General features: G+C 69.1%; 1 protein-coding gene across 3 annotated transcripts; it reads right to left on the bottom strand.

The window, feature by feature from the left end:
• Positions 1 to 77: 77 nt before the first annotated feature.
• LOC104369531 (laminin subunit beta-2-like) lies at positions 78 to 15,996 on the bottom strand. 3 transcript variants are annotated; one of them, XM_042799548.1, is made up of 36 exons: positions 15,180 to 15,996; positions 13,798 to 13,972; positions 12,987 to 13,036; positions 12,301 to 12,476; positions 12,072 to 12,195; positions 11,898 to 11,971; positions 11,608 to 11,796; positions 11,466 to 11,529; positions 11,176 to 11,381; positions 10,973 to 11,093; positions 10,349 to 10,537; positions 10,069 to 10,248; positions 9,438 to 9,550; positions 9,243 to 9,322; positions 8,829 to 8,985; positions 8,497 to 8,649; positions 8,208 to 8,366; positions 8,001 to 8,122; positions 7,714 to 7,834; positions 6,871 to 7,057; positions 6,513 to 6,656; positions 5,576 to 5,807; positions 5,308 to 5,471; positions 4,987 to 5,211; positions 4,373 to 4,587; positions 4,189 to 4,285; positions 3,269 to 3,647; positions 3,000 to 3,184; positions 2,696 to 2,925; positions 2,379 to 2,582; positions 1,770 to 1,914; positions 1,477 to 1,684; positions 1,241 to 1,382; positions 753 to 929; positions 493 to 649; positions 78 to 339 (listed from the first exon to the last, which is right to left on the bottom strand). In XM_042799548.1, the coding sequence occupies exons 3-36, from the start codon at positions 13,015 to 13,017 to the stop codon at positions 206 to 208; spliced, it is 5,484 nt and encodes a 1,827-aa protein (XP_042655482.1). In that variant the 5' UTR covers positions 13,018 to 13,036; positions 13,798 to 13,972; positions 15,180 to 15,996; the 3' UTR covers positions 78 to 205. The 3 variants fall into 3 exon arrangements, with proteins under 3 accessions (XP_042655482.1, XP_042655481.1, XP_042655480.1); XM_042799547.1 differs by lacking the exon at positions 15,180 to 15,996 and adding an exon at positions 14,661 to 15,150 and having other exon boundaries at positions 13,798 to 13,996; XM_042799546.1 differs by lacking the exon at positions 15,180 to 15,996 and adding an exon at positions 14,661 to 15,150.
• Positions 15,997 to 16,273: the final 277 nt, after the last annotated feature.

The following is a 16,273-nucleotide window of genomic DNA, read 5'->3' as shown; positions in this document are numbered from 1 at the left end:
GCGCGGAAAGCGCGGGGCGGATCCCGGCCGGAGCGGGGGAGCGCGGGCGGGAGGCGGGCGGGCACCGGACACGGGCAGCCGCTCTTCATGGCTTTATTTAGGGACGACGCCGCGCTACAAGTGCCCGCGGAGGGGACGGGACCCCCGGGCTGCGGGGCAGGAGCGGACCCGAGCCCCCCCCCTCCCCCGGCCCCGCCGCCGGTCCCTAGCAGGTGGCGTAAGCGTTGGCCCTCTCCCGGATCTCCTCCAGCAGCCCCCAGACGCGCTGCTCCAACGCCTGCAGCCGCGTCGCCTTCGCCGCCATCGCCCGCTCGTTGTCCCCGAAGTGCTGCTCCAGCTCTGTGGGACGGGGGGGGGGGGGGCACGGTTAGGGTGCAGCCCGTGGTCACCCTTGGGGCATCAGGCAGGACGTGCGTGCGCAGGGAGGTTGGCACCGAGCGGGGTCGGGATGGCGGGGATTGCCCCCCCCCCGGCCACACGTTCCCCCCTCACCTTCCAGCTTCCTCTTGCTGCTGCTGGCCTTGTCCAGGAGGTCCCTGGCCTCCGCTGTCAGCCGTGTCACACGCTGCAGGGCCCCGCCGGACACCCCGGCCAGCCCGGTCACCCGGCCCTTCAGCACTACGTAGCGCTGCGTCACCTGCGCCAGGTCCTGGTGGCACAAGGGCACGATGATGCTGAGCTCCCCCCCCCCTGGCAGCCCGTGCCCCTTCCTTAGTGCCACGCCGCAGCTGGGCAGGACTGGGGGGGCTCACCTGGCTGAGCGTCCCCGAGGTGGCGGTGGCATGCCGCGCCCCGTCCTTGGCTTGCTGGGCCACGCGGCGGGCATCCCGGCCCCGCTCCTGCAGGGCGGCGACGCGCTGCGCCAGCTCCCGCAGCCGCCGCTGCGCCCGCGACTCCTTCCCCTCCAGCGCCTGCAGCCTGCGCTCCGCCTGGGCAGGCACGGGCACCGGCTGCCGGCAGGCACCGCGACCGCCGTGCCCACGCTGCCAGTCCCACCGCCCATGGCACCCGCCCCACACCATCCGCATCCCCCCCCGGCACCAGCCTCACTGCCCTTTGTTGTGCCCACAGCATCAGCTTTGCTCCCCATGGCACCAACCCCGTTGCTCCCAGTGCCCTCATGGCACCAACCCCATTGCCCACAGCATGCCCAGAGCACCGTCCCCACTCCCACGCCGTGCCGGCGGCACTGGCCCCGCTCCCCCAGCCCTGGCGCGCTGGCAGCCCCGGTGCCCCTCACCTCCTTGGCTCTGCTCTCAGCCACCCGGATGGCATCCCTGGCGCTCCGCAGGGCACTCCCCGCTGCTGTCGCTTGTGCCCGTGCCGCCTCCAGCGCCCGCTGGGTCCCCACGAGCTCATCCCTCACGCCCTCCGCTCGCTCCCTGTGATGGCACAGGCAGCTCCAGCCCCCCTGCCAGCACTGGGAGATGGAACCCCCCACCCCCTGCCCACCCCGACATAGCCCCCACCACTCACCTGGCATCCTGTCCCTGCGCCAGCAGCCCCCGTGCCGCTGCCAGCCCCTGCACCGTGCTGTTGAGCACCGCGTCCACCCCCTCCAGCTGGCCGATGCTTTCCCGCATCTCCCGCAGCAGCTCCTGGATCCGGCCGGGGCTGCTGGGCAGGGAGATGTTCAGCACCTGCCGTGCCACCAGCTCGATGCTGCCCGGGTCGGCTCCCTCCTCTGCGGGGACACGGGAGCGGGGTGGGCTCAGGGTGGGTGCACTGAGCCCCGCCGTGCCCGTGTGCCCACACCGTGCCGGTAGTACCTGCCAGGAAGGCCTTGATCCGGCGGATGAAGTCCCGCAGCTGGGCCGTTGCCTTCTCGGCGCGGCTGCGGGCGGCCTGCGAACGCCCCAGCGCTTCCTCTGCCCGGCTCCGTGCCCCCCGTGCCAGCTCCTGCACCTCCTGTGTCTGGGGTGGGGTGGGGGGCATGGGGCTGAGGGAGGGGCACAGGACGGCCCCGCAGGAGGGGTTGGAGGGGGTTGGCCAGGGGTTATGAAGGGACATGCATGGGGACAAGGTGGGGTAGTGCAAGGAGGTGCCATGGTGTGTGCAAAGGGGCACGGGGGACATGCAAGGGGGCACGAAGGGTGTGCGACAGGGTACAAGGAGGTACATGGAAGCGGTGTGCAAGGGGACCTAAAGGGGGTGTCGAGAGGGCGCAGCAGTGGCCCAAAGGAGCATACAAGTGTCACAAGGGGCATGTGGGAAGAGACATAAAAGGGACACACAGGAGGGACATGCCTGGGGGCATGGAAAGGGCACAAGCAGGATGTAGAAGGGGACATGCAAAGGGGCATGGAAAGGGCACAAGCGGGCCATGCAAAGGGGACACAAGGGGACCCCAAAAAGTGCCACGAAGCCACCACCCCTACCTTCTGTGCCACAACACCCAGCTGCCCCAGTGCCACCTCCAGCTGCTGCGAGGCGTTACGGGCGCTGCTCAGGGCTCGAGCCGAGACAGGCAGTGCCCCCGCGCAGCCCGTGCCACCGCAGCGCCGTGTCCCCGCGCCGTCCCGGCACAAGGCTCCTCCGCAAGGCGCTTGCTCGCAGCTCCGGTCCCCGGGCGCCCCACAAATCTGCGGTGATGCCAGTGGTGGAGGTGGCAGCTCAACACTGCATGGGAGAAGACCCCCCCCCCCCCACCATGCCACCCTGGCACGTCGGTGCTGCCCATCGGTCCCACTCTCACCTTCTTATTGATCCTGGCAATGCTGAGTCCCATCACCCGTTTCTGCGCCTCCCGCAAGGATTTCCGTGCCGCGGCCGTACCGCGGCGGAAAGCGTCACCCTGCTGCCGCAGCGCTCGCTCTGCTGCCCGCCGCGTTGCCCGTGCCCTGTTCAGCTCACCGGCTGCGCCGTTGGCCACCGCCTCCGCCTGCCGCGAGTCCTCCGCCGACTCCAGGAGGCTGCGGTAAGACTCTGCGGGTGCCGGCGTCAGGATTTAGCTGGAATGATTGCCACCAAACCCCCCAGTTCTCACCTAATGCTCTTACCGCCGAATCCAGCTGCCGCTACAGTGCCCAGAAGGATTTGGAGGTGGGAGGTGGTTCGGTTGAGACCCCCCAGCTCATGGCTCAGCGCGGCTAGCCGGTCGCGGTGCCGCACATCTGCCTGTGCCAGCTGATCTAGATGTTGCTCCAGCTCCTGAAGCTGCTTCCAGAAGTCATCCAGCTCCATCCTTTGGGCGGGGAGAGGGGTTTCGAGCCTTTTGGGGTGAGAAAAGGGGGGGTCCCACCCGCCCCAGCCCACGGCGCACACTTGCCTGGTGCCATCCAGCCGTCTGGGCAGCCCGTCGAGGAGGGGGCCACCGGGGCTGCCCCCCTCGCCCAGCAGCCGCTCCACGTGCCCCAGGGCCTCCTCCAGCGCCCGCAGGCGGCGGGGGCTGAGCAGGGGCACGGACCCCCCCTCCCGCAGCGCGCGCGCCTGCGTCCCCAAGCGCCGCAGCCCGTCCCGCAGGCTGCCCAGGGCCGGGTCCCAGCGCCCAAAGCAGGGGTGGCAGGGCGAGCAGCGGGGGAAGGCCTCCTGGTAGCCCCGCTGGCAGCGGTCACAGCGCAGCCCCCCGAAGCCCGGCCGGCAGCGGCACTGCCCACTGGCCTGCTCGCACTGCGGGCTCTCGGCGCCCAGCGGCTCGCACTCGCAGGCTGTGGAGGCAGACGTCAGCATGTCCCGGCCTCCCAAGGGACCCCCGTGTCCCCAGAGTGCCACCAAGTCCCCAGCATCCCACCACATCCCCCCCTGTGTCTCCAGAGTGCCACCGTGTCCCCAGGGTCTCCTACGTCCCCACAACCCCACCATGTATTCAGTGTCCCTTGAGTCCTCCGTGGTCCCAGAGACCCACTATGTCTCCAGGGTGTTCCATGTCCCCGGCATCCCACTGTGTCTCCAAGGTCCCCCATGTCCCCTGCATTCCACTACAGCTCCACGATCCCCCATGTCTGAAGGGTCCCACCATGTCCCCACGATCTCACCATGTCCCCAGGACCTCCCGAGTCCCCTGTTTCCCCAAAGCCCTCATGTTCACAGTCTCCCACCATGTCTCCAGTGTCCCTTATGTCCCCAGGGTCTCGCCACATCCCAAGGGCTCCCCGTGTCCCTGGAGTCCCACCATGCACCCAGGGTCCCCCCCACACCCCACGTTTCCCCAGAACCCCTGCACCTCCGGTCCCTGGGATGTGCCCCCACCTCGACACTCCCGCTCGGGGTCTCCCCAGTGATGCTCCTGGCACTGGGAGCAGACACGGCCCCCAAAGCCGGGCCGGCACTGGCACTGCCCTGTCATCTGCAGTGATAGTGGTGTGCTCAGCTCGGTGGCTCACCGGGTGCCAGGAAGGCAGCGGAGCCGTGCCAGGGTGCCGAGGGGGCTTACCACATCGCAGGCGGGGTGCAGGGCACGTGTGGGGTGGCAGCCACAGGGCTCACAGCCTCCTGGCCCCCCCAGGCTCCAGAAGTGGGGTGCGCAGCGGTCGCAGGTCTTGCCCACCACATTGGGCCGGCAGGCGCAGGCGCCCGTGCCGCGGTCGCAGGCGCAGGCGCCGGCGGTGCAGTGGGAGGCCAGGGTTCCCCGTGGGTCGCAGCCGCAGCCTGCGGGCGGGTGGGAGGCCACGTGGGGCTCAGCCTGTACCCCCTGCCCAGGCGATGCCCTCCTGGCACCTGGCCCCAGCGCCCCAGAGTCCCCTACCTGACCCGGAACCCATGCACAGCCCCAACACCCCCAATCCTAACACAACCCCAACCCCAATCCCTGTCCCCTGCCCAGCCCTTACTACAGGCACAGCCCCAAACCCCCGCAACAGCCCCAAACCCCCAGACACACTCAAAACCTCCCCAGCCCCACTCCCCCACACAACCCAAATCCCCCCATACCCCAACGCAGCCCCAAACCTCACCCCCACCCCAAGCCCTTGCATCATCCTAACCCCCCCCACGCCCCCAAACCCTCACACGGCCCCATCCCCGGTGCAGCCCCCCCGCCCCGCTCACGCCGGCAGCTGCGCTGCAGGGCATTGCCGTAGTAGCCGGGCTGGCAGTGGGCACAGTGGGGCCCGGCGGTGTGGTACAGGCAGCGCAGGCAGTGACCCGTGTGGGGGTCACAGGCCCCCGGGTCGCTGGCGTCGATGTTATTGTTGCACTGGCAGGGCCGGCACACTCCCCCCTCCATCTCCGGCACCCCAAAGTAGCCAGGGGAGCAGCGGTCGCAGCGGGGCCCTGCGGGGAAGGGAGGGGGGGATGTGGGTGCTGGGGTCCCGGAGCCCTGGTGCTGGGGGGGGGTCCCCACTGCACGGCGCCCACTCTGCCCCTCACCGGCGTATCCGGGCGCGCAGAGGCAGACGATGTGGTGGGTCTCCTCGTCGGCGTGGCAAGAGCTCCCGTGGTAGTGCCGTGTGCCGGGGTAGCCGGGGCAGGGGCAGGGCCGGCACTGCTGCCCCGAGCCCAGCACTGGGTCCCCGTAGTAACCGTCCTGGCACCTGCAAGGGCGTGGGGTGAGTGCTCCCACCACCCCATCTCATCCATCCGTCATACCCCATCCCATCCCACGCCACGCCATCCCCTCCCCTCTGACCGGGCTCACCTCTCGCAGTGCCGGCCGGCGGTGTGGTCGCGGCAGCGCAGGCAGCTGCCCGTCCGGGGGTCGCAGTCCTCGGCGTGGCCGTTGCACTGGCAGGGCCGGCAAGCAGGGAAGCCCCAGTGGCCGGGCTGGCACTGGTCGCACTGCCGGCCCACGGCGCCGGGCTGGCACCGGCACTGCCCGCTCACCGCGTCGCACAGCTGTGACACTGAGCCCTCCGGGGAGCAGGCGCAGGCTGCGGGATGGCATGGCTCGGGTCAGGCATGTGGGTGCAGGGACAAAGGGACAGACGGACAGACAGACAGACAGGGGGCCAGCACCCAGAGCATTGCCCGACCCACAGGCTACGGCACAGGAGGGCTCTTGCGGACACACGGGCGGGCAGATGGACAGGCAGACAGACAGATGAGTGAGTGCGAGGCAGGGCAGCGCCCACCATGAATGGATGGATGGGTGGATGGATGGATGGATGGATGGATGGGTGGGTGGGTGGATGGATGGATGGATGGATGGATGGATGGATGGATGGATGGATGGATGGATGGATGGATGGGTGGGTGGATGGATGGGTGGATGGATGGGTGGATGGATAGGTGGATGGATGGATGGATGGATGGATGGATGGATGGATGGATGGATGGATGGATGGGTGGATGGATGGGTGGATGGATGGATGGATGGATGGATGGATGGATGGATGGATGGATGGATGGATGGATGGATGGATGGATGGATGGATGGATGGATGGATGGATGGAAAGACAGAGGGAGAGGGGAAACTGGGACCCAACCCATGGGCTACAGTACGGCAGGGCTGAGATGGACACATGCATGGACAGATGGACAGGCAGACTGGCAGCAAACAAGGGTCTGAGGGCTGGATGGACAGACGGATGGGAGGAACAGGGATGCCTGGGCAGGCGCAGATCCCACTACTCACGGCTGCAGCCCAGGGGTCCGAAGCCGTAGCTGCCTGGGGCGCAGCGGTCACAGCGCCGGCCGAGCACGTGGGGCTTGCACTCGCACTGCCCTCCCTGCGCCTGGCACTCGCTGCTGCGGGAGCCCTGCGGGTCGCACTGGCAGGCTGCGGGCAGCAGGGCCAGTGTGGGGACAGGGCTGCCCTGCCCGCACCCTGCCCGCACCCTGCTCCCCTGGGCACAGCCCCATCCTGACCCACTGCCCCGGGTAACCCTCCTCACCCTGACCCACCACACCGGGCAGGGTCCCACCCTCGCCCGCTGCCCCGGTCACATCCCCCGACCCTGGCAGGGTGCCCTGCCCACGGTGCCCCCACTCACACAGTGCCCCGTCGTGCAGCAGAGCCGAGACGCTGCAGACCAGTCGGGCGCAGGCCTGGGCTAATTGGGGTGGGGGGGCCATGCGGAATGCCTCCAGGCACCGGTACCGCTCCAGCTCCTCCCGGCGCACCGCTGCCTCCGCCCCATGGAAGCCCGGCAACTCCGACACCCGTGGCAGGAGCACCAACTGCGCCAGGCAGCAGGAAGGGGAGAGGAGATGGGGCTGGGGGGGCACAGCCACCCCCCCACCATGGGACCTGGTCCCTGCTCCCAGGCTGGACCCATCTGCCCCAGGGCAGCCACAGTCCCGCTGGGGGCTCAACCGCCAAAACCCATCAACAGCCCCAGCTCCACTGACATCCCCAGCCCCAGCAGCATCCCCAGCCCTGTTGACACTCTCACCCAAATTGCGATCCCCACAGGCTTCCTTATTCCCATTCCCGTTGACAACCCTAAGGCCAACCCCAACTCCATCAACATCCCCATCTCCATCAACATCCCAACCCCATTAACATCCCCATTCCAATCCCATCCCCATCCCTATTCCCATCCCCATTCCCATTCCCATTCCCATTCCCATTCCCATTCCCATCCCCATTCCCATCCCCATTCCCATTCCCATCCCCATTCCCACTCCTAACTCCCATTCCCATACCCACTCACATCTCCATCCCCACCACCATTCCCATTCTCATCCCCATTTCCATTCCGATCTCCATCCCAACCCCACATACAGCCACAGACGGGGGGTCACTGCCTGCCCCAGCCCGTGGTCCCCTGTCCTTGCCCATCACCCCACTCCTGCTGAGCCCCAGGCGTGGGGCGCAACGGGACCCCCCTCACCGAGTCGATGAGGATGAAGGCGCTTGGGTGGCGCTGGGTGACACCGGCCCGTTGAAGCCGCATGGTCACCTCGTAGGGGGTGCTGGGCTCGAAGCAGAAGGGCCGGGACAGCAGGACGTACCTGTGCAGGGGCAGGCGTCAGGCTACGGGCACAACAGGGCCGTGGGAATGGCCACGGAACGGCAGCAGGACCCTGCCACCTTCCTTGTCCCCATCCTCTCCTGATCCTTGTCCCCATCTTCATCCTCACCCCATTACCACCCTCATCCCATCCCATCCCGTCCCACCTCTGGCTGTGGGGCAGGCTCTCGCGGTACATCTGCTCGGAGGGCAGCAGGTTTCCGCAGCGAGGGCTGGTGGGCAGCGCCCGGGATCTGACACTGACCACAGCCTCCCAGTCCTCGGCCGACTGCGGTGACAGGCGGGGCAGTGTCAGGGCCGGGCCGTGCCGTACACGCTGTGGCCGTGCCCGTGCTGCCCGTGGCCGCGCTCACCTCGGGCTCGTAGCGCAGCAGCAGCTCGTAGTCCATGGGGTAGGGCACGTCATCCACGCGGAAGGTCAGGCCAGCCCCGTCCCGCACCCGGGCGAACCCCGAGCCTGTCCACGTCACCATGCGCCCGGTGCCGTCCCGCACCACCTCCTCCACGTCCGGCTGGGCAGGGTACCGGCACAGCTCGGCCCCAGCTCCCCCAATTCTGCCTCCCCGGCCGCCCCCACCCCGCAGTGCCCTGCCATGCCCCATCCCACACACACCACCACCACCCCCCCCCCCCGGGGCTCACCTTGGGGGGCTGCTGGCGGCTGCGGCGCGAGGGAACGCGAGGCTGAGGGGCACGGGGGGGGCTGCGCTGCTGCCGCGGGCGCCCCTTCCGCCCCCCCGGCTCCCCGGTGTCATACTCCAGGCAGTCCTGGGGCACCTCTGCCCGGATGGCACCCTGCGGGGATGGGGTCAGGGGACGGGTGGCCATGCACGGGGACAGCCATGCACAGGGCACGGCGACAGCCACGTGCGGGACGGGGCGACAGCCATGCATGGAGCACAGTGCACAGTGACAGCCACGCACAAGCCTGGGCAGGGGGTGCAGGGAACCCCCCCCCTCCCCAGGAGACTCACCGGGAGCTGAGGGTGGCCGTGGCCGTGGCCGGTGGCCCGCTCGGCCTCATAGGTGTAGTAGTCGAGGGGGGCGCAGAAGAAGCCGGGCTGTACCTGGTCGCACTGCCGCCCCATGAGGTGGGGACGGCAGGGACAAGCCCCGTCCTCCATGGAGCACCTGGGGGTGACCATCCTGCCTCTCCATCTGCCCTTCTGTCTGGCTCAGTCCTCACCCATCCCTCCTTCCATCCCTCCCTCCATCCCTCCTTCCATCCCTCCATCTCTGGGGATGGAGAGCCCTCCCTCCATCCCAGCACTCTCTATGTCCCCAGACCTGTCCCCAGCCCTTGCTTCCCGCCATGCTTGACCTCCAGCCCCGTCCCCACTCCTGCTCCCCTGTCCCCGTGCCCCACCGGGCGCTGTGCTGGGCCCCACCGGTTGTTGTAGGCTCCTCCGAAATCACAGGCACAGGGCCGGCAGCCCCCCACGTCGTAGCTCAGGCCCCAGAACTCAGCCTGCAGTGAGAGGGGGGTGACATGGGGCAGGCGTGGGGCCAGCCCGGCCCTGGGGGTTGCCGTGGGCCACAGAGCACGGTGTGGGGCAGGCTGTGGGGCAGGCTGGGGCACTCACCACGCACTGGCTGCACGAGCGCCCGGCCACGAAGCGTTTGCAGTAGCAGTCCCCGCTGATGGGGTCGCAGGGGGAGCTGCCTGCCACCGTGCCCCGTGGGTCACACCTGCATGCTGCACCCCCCCACACGCACATGCACCCCCACACGTCAGGGGCTGCCACATGGCACTGCAGCCCATGGGCTTCACGACCATCCCTCCCCATCCCATGTCCTTCCATCCATCGCCCTTCCATCCCCATCTCTCTGTTCCCATTCCTCCATCCACATCACTCCATCCCAGATCCCTTCATCCTGATCCCTCCATCCTGCATCACCCCTCCATCCCACATCCCTCTATCCCACATCCCTCCATCCCCATCTCTTTGTTCCCATCCCTCCCACTCACATCCCTCCATCCCCAACCCTCCATCATCCCTCCAGCCCACATCCCTCCAGCCCCATCCCTCCCTCTCACATCCCTCCATCCCACATGCCGCATCCCTCCATCCCCATTCCTATATCATCCCTTCTATCCCCATACCTCCAATCCACATCCCACATCCCTCCATCTCCATCCCTCCCTCTCACATCCCTCCATCCCCACCCCTCCACCCCACACCCTCCCGTGCCCATCCCTGGGTCCCAGCTCACGCTGGCAGCCCTGCGGGTCGCTGTGGCTGAGGCCGTAGGCGCCGTGCCGGCAGCGGTCGCAGCGGGGACCGGCCACGTTCTCCTTGCAGCGGCACTGCCCCGCGATCATGCCCAGTGCCACATCCGTGTGCCCGTCGCAGGCGCCTCCGTCCAGCGAACCCGCCGGGTCGCAGTCACACGCTGCCGAGAGAGAGGGAGAGAGCGCGGGGAGCCACGGCTGCCGGCACTGAGAGCCGCGGCGCCAGGGCAAGCCGTGGGGCTGGGGTCCTGTGGCACTCACGGGCGCAGGCGGTGGGGGCGCGGATGTCGGAGCGGGGGTGCCGGTAGTAGAAGGGCTTGCAGAGGTGGCAGCGGCGGCCCATGGTGTTGTGCTGGCAGCCGTCGCACACGGCCCCGCTGGCGTTCCCCGTGGCCAGGAAGACGGCCATGTCGAAGTGGCACCGCCGCGAGTGCTCGTTGCAGTCGCAGCCTGCGGGGACGGCACCGCGGCACGGCATGCGGCACCCCAACCCCGCCCGCCTGGCAGGCAGCGCCCCCCCACCCTAAACCTGGGGATGCACCACCTCCATCCCAACCCCTCCAGCCCCAGCCTGCAGAAGCCCCAGACCCGCATCCCGGCAGGATGCACCCCCACCCCCTCCAAATCGCAGCCGGCGGCACCTCGACCCCCCTCCAACCCCAGCCCCACGTGCAGCACCCCCAACCCCAAAACGTGGCATACGGGACCCTCCAGCCCCAGGCCCAAGCCACGGCCCCTGGGATGCTGAACTCTCCACACACAACATGCAGAACCCCAAAATCCCCAAGCACAACATTCAGGGTGGGCTCCGTTCCCCCAGCCCGGCGCGTGGGACCCCAACCCCCCCGGCACGTCACGGTGCCGGTGCCGACGCGGGGCACTCACGGCGGCAGGCGTTGGTGCTGGAGCCCTCGGCCGGGCGCCAGGGCAAGTCGTGGTAGAAATCCTCGCAGCGCTCACAGTTCAACCCCTGCGTGTGGTGCTCGCAGACGCAGCGCCCGTGGATCTGGGGGTGGGAGCACCCAGATCAGCACTGCTGCTGGGTCCCACGGGGCACCGTGCCGTGCCGGTAGTAGCGTGCACCTCACCATGCCGGGGATGGAGGATGCTGGGGCGCCGGGTGCTGGGGCACAGTGGGCAGCGTGGCCGTGGCAGAAGCAGCTCCCGCGCAGCACCAGCTCATCCACAGCGTAATAGTACTTGTGCAGCACCTCCCGCCGCGTGTCCAGCAGGTTGTCCCCCAGCGTGTGCAGCTTGGTGAGGTTCACCCGCAGGTTGGTGACCCGCAGCAGGTCTGGGGGGGGGGGTGGTGGTGCCACTGTCAGCACCTGCCCCACCACCCACCAGCCCCACAGCCCTGGAACCCCCAGCCACGCACCCTGGATGTCCGGGCTGTAGGGATCCGCCACAGGGATGGAGGGGTCCAGCACCTTGAAGATGACCTGGAGGGAGAAAGGGGTGGGTAAGCCTGGCCCCCACAGCCCCTCAGCTCCACCCTGCACCGCCCTTGCCCCACTCACCTCCCCATGGCTGGAGGGCTCGATCTCCGAGTAGCGCTGGTCGCACAGCACCTCATCCACCAGTCCTGAGGGCTGGCTGGGGACACCGGGGAAGAGCTTGGAGCAGTTGTAGGCAAAGTAGCGGTAGACCTTCCAGCTCTGCCCAAAGTCAGCCGAGCGCTCCACCAGCATGGCCGCGGGGCGGAAGGTCTGCGGGACACCCAGCTGGGATGGGGGCCGGCCCCACAGCCCCCACAGGTCCATCCCATCCCATCCCGCTCCACTCCAGGCACCCGTGTGCCAGGACCCACCTTGAACTTCATGATGAGGTGGGTGAAGTGGAACTCGCCCTCCAGGTCCAGGCGAATGCTGACGTGCTCCACGCCTGGGGGGTGCAGAGGTGCTGGCTGAGACCAGGGTCCCATGGCCACGCAGCCCCGAGGCACACGCACATGGGGACGACCCCACTGCCGCCCTGGCCTCACCGTTCTCCGACTGCCACCAGGTCCGCTGGCCGTGGGGGCCGCTCAGGTAGATGACATTCTCGATGCGGTGGCTCTCGGGCAGGGACGGGTCCCGCGAGTCGCAGGTGAAGCATTTCTCCGAGTCCTGCACCGGGGAGCAGCACCGTCAGGGACGGGCAACTGGAGACCACACCAGTGCCCGGCTGCGCTGGGGATGTGCCGGAGCTGTGCCGGGGCCGGGTGGGCTCACCTGGAGGTGGCTGACGATGCAATACTCCTGGGGCCCATCCAGCCCACAAGTGGAGGTGGCACTGAGGCGGGGGGCTCGCCCCACCAGCAGGTTCCCAGTGGCCGGGTAGCAGCTCCCGCGGGCGCAGCCGTGGCTCAGGTCTGGCTCCTGCCAGCCCCTCGCCGCCGGTACCCCCGCTGCAGGGAGCGTGAGGGCACGGGCTGGGGGCTGTGCCAGGCCCGTAGGCACCCCCCGCACCCCCCCACCATGCACCCCAGATGCCTACCCACCCCACCCCCAGCTGTCCCATCCTGTGCCATCCCCGCGGCCCGATCCACTGATGCAGCACGAAGCTCTGTGACCCGGAAAGGTGCTGGCAGCAGCACCAGGGCCTCGTGACTGGGGGGCAGGGAGCGGGTCCAGGCGGGCAGTGGGGGTGAGCAGGGGGCTGGGCTGCCCTGGGGTGCCAAGCGGTGCCAGGGGGAGTCGGGAGCCAGGTCAGGCGCTCACTAATCCCGCAGGGGTTCAGCGCTGCCCGGATTCCCCGCCGGGATTTGTGGCAGTCAGGCTCTTGCTGCTGCCAGCCAGGGAGCCATGCCATCGCCACCGCCTCCGTCACCCAGCACCCTCCACCCAGGCTGGGGTCCCGGAGCCACCACGGCCCCCAGCACCGTGGGGACACAGGGTGGCCTGAGGCCAGCGCTTACCCAGGAGGAGAGCGAGCACCAGGAGCTCCATGGGCAGCCGCGGGCTCTGCCTGGGGAGACACGGAGACGGCACTGTGGCAGGGCGCGGGGTATGGCATGGGGCCATGAGGCGCGGGGCAGCCGGGGCCTGGCCTCTCCCAGCTCCGGCACGGCCACGCTGGGAGGGCATGGTGGTGCACCCTGGGGACAGCACCGGGAAGCGGGGGCGGATGGGGCAGTTGGGTCCCAAAGTCCCTCGGGGTGACACCCAGCGCCCACCCCCGTGGCTGTGCCCCAGCCCTGCACGGCCCCGGGGGGTTGCAGCACACAGACCTGGGCACACAGCTGTGCCCCGCACCCCCAGCCCCGGCAGGAGCTGTGCTGTGCCTCATCCTGCCCTGCTCAGGGCAGATCCATCCCTGCAAGTGTCACCGGTGTCCCTGGGGGGGTCCCAGCACAAGGCCAGGGCCAGCTGGGGAGGGGAGCCAGGAGTGCCGGAGCCGGCTGGGCGAGGGCGTCCCTGCAGCTGGCTGGGGTCCCGCTGTTAAATTTAGGCTGGAGCTGCCTTTTGTGCTTCCTTCTCTCCCGGTACCGCCCGCTCCCAGCCTTGCAAGTGCTGGATCAAAGCCTGGCCCCGGCACTGCCCAAACACATCTTCCCTGTCCCCACACAGGAGCCAGCCCCGGGCAGGGGGGCTCAGGGCGACGGGGGGAGCCACGACTCTGCCCCGGCCACTGGCTGTGCTCAAAGCCGCGCCAAAGCGATGGGCGAGGTGGTGTGGGGCCGTGTGCCAGTGTGGGGGTCCCCAAGCCCCGCAAGCCCCCCCCCGTACCTGGTGTCCTGTGGCGTCCAGCGAGGCCAAGGTCAGGGGCGAGGGCGGCACGGGACCCTCTGCCCCCCAGGCTGGGCGCGCAGAAATGAGCCGGGGCGAGGGCGGCGATGGGATGGCGGCGGAGGCCGGCGGCCCCCCTTCCCCGTGCACGATTCTTATTCAAATGGGCAGCCCGCTGAAAGGGACGGCGGTCTCCAGGCTACGGGAATGTCACTGCCGATTCCTTCTGCCTGGAGGCCCCCGCTGCCCGCCCGCCCGTGGAGGCCAGGCCGGCCAGGCGTCGGCAGCCCGGGCACGCCCCGGCTCCCGGGGTGGCACGGCGGGCCCCGCCGGCGAACAAAAGGGGCGCCTCGTGGGCCGGCGAGCCGACGGCGCCGCGTTCCCCGGGATCCCGGCATGGCTCAGCAGGAACGCGCCTGCTGCCGCTTGCAGCGAGGCGTGCGGGGCGGCACGGCGGGACGGGCGCCCAACGCTCCGGGGAAACCAGCCGGCGCGGCTGCGCAGGGGGCCACGGCGCCGGTTTTTGCCCCACTTGGGGGATGCCCCATGGTGGAGGCACCGGCGTGGCCTGGCTGCGGGGTGGAGACGTGCCGGGCGTCTGCCTCGACGGGAGCTCGGTCACGGTGCTGCCAACTGGGCACGTCCCTCCCGAGGGACCCGGCCCTCCCCACCGCCATGGCTCCCCGGGGCAAAGTCCAGCACGCACCGGCCCCGGGAAGTGCACTGCAGGGTGGGGGCACCCAGCCCGTCTCTCCCACGGGACCCCACGGCCCCTTCCTTGTGTGCCGCCTCGTGTCGGCCACCAGCACCCAGCCTGCGCCCCAGGGCTGTGCCGTGCCCCACGGCTCCCCGCCAGCTCCTACCTGTGCCCGTGGGGCCTGGGGCGCTGGGCAAGCGGCTGGTGGCCCCGGGTGGGCTGCAGAATCAGCCAGCTTGGCCCCGCTGGGCTCAGGCTGGGCTCGGCTCCTGTTCCTGGAGGAGGGCGGCGGGCGCCTGTCTCCTCCTCCAGCAGCCGTGCCAGGCGAGGGGAGGGACCTGCCCGCGCCGAGCTTCAGCCAAGGTGAGGCAGAGGCCAGGTACAAGCCAGCGGTGGCCCACGCGTGGCACGGCAGTGCCCCGTGCCCAGGCTGGCCAGGAGCTGGCACAGCATCCCCGCAGGGCTGTCGTGCCCGGTCGTGTGGCAAGCTGGGCCGCCGAGACAGGCAGCCCGGCCAGGACTTGCCCCGCACCGCACGGGCCCGTCTGTGCCTATTCAGGGCACATCTCCAGCAGCGGTACTGGGAGCCCCGGGCTGGCACAGAAGTCACCTGTGCCAGATGGATTCTGCTCCCCCCCACCCCGTGTATGGGCAACACCGTGCCCTGAGCCGGGGCCCCACTCACCCCGTGCTGCCTGGGATCCTTCGGACCAGGTGCTGAGCCAGCAGCCTCAGCGCCCTGCGGGGAGCGTGGCCGTGCACCGGGGCCGGGCTTGACAGAGACCTTGCTGTCACGCAGGGATGGTGCCTTTTATTAGCTGAGGCTGAAGGAAGGAAAAGGAGCTGCGTGCTCGCCGCACCAAGGCTGCGCTCTGGCTGCCCGCCGGTGAGCAAGGTCGCCGGCAGACAAACCAGCAGCTCCGCGGGCTGCCCCAAGGGACACCCCGACACAGCACAGGCTGGTCCCACGCGTCTCAGTGGGGTGAGGGATGCCGTGGGCAGAGCCCTGCCGGCTCCCCACGGCCCTGCTCTCAGCAGGCGCTGGGGAACCCCCGAGGAAGGGCAGGGCTGTGCCCATCGAGGCCAGCAAGGCTCCAGAAGTGCAGGGTGGCTAGGAGAGCTGGGAGGAGATGAGCTGATAAAGAGCCATTAGCACCAGCCAGCTGTCTGTATCACAGGGATCTTGCCAGGCAAACCTTATCTGCTCTGAGGAGATCCTAAGTGGCCTGATAAAGGCGACTGTAACAGGATCTCTGGCCTTGAAAAGCAAAGTAAAAGCAGGAGGGAGGAATCCTCAGCCGGATCTGAAGGACGAGCGAGGTGTCCCAGCCCACATTCAGGCACTCCCTGGCTCCCTGGAAGCTGCCCTGACTTCCCACCCCCATCTGCAATCCCCACAGTCACCGCGCAGCCGAACGCGTGGGGGTGGCCGGTGTCTGCCTGGGGAGGTGACACAGCCGGGGGCAGCTCCGCTGGCCGGAGATCTGTCAGCAGCTCTGCCGCAGCCCTCCAAAGCTGGGGAGCATCCCCTGCTCCCTCGGGCACCCACGGCCTCGGCTCCACCAGCACCCTTCAGCAGCCATCAGAGCACTTTTGTCATTGTCAGGAGACCAAACGGCTCGGAGGGGTGGCAGTGGGAACCGGCAGCGCTCGCCGCTTTCAGGGATCACACAGAGGAGAGGCCCCCCCAAGCCTCAGCAGAGCCTCTGATCTCCTGGGGCAGCCTCTCACGCTTGGCCAGCTCCGCTTGGACCGACTTCAGTGCGCTCAGCGGGCGGC

This window comes from Tyto alba, unplaced genomic scaffold (assembly GCF_018691265.1).
Source record: "Tyto alba isolate M040663 unplaced genomic scaffold, T.alba_DEE_v4.0 Super-Scaffold_3, whole genome shotgun sequence".
NCBI classification, from domain to species: Eukaryota; Metazoa; Chordata; class Aves; order Strigiformes; family Tytonidae; genus Tyto; species Tyto alba.
This window is presented reverse-complemented; position numbering and strand designations above follow the sequence as displayed.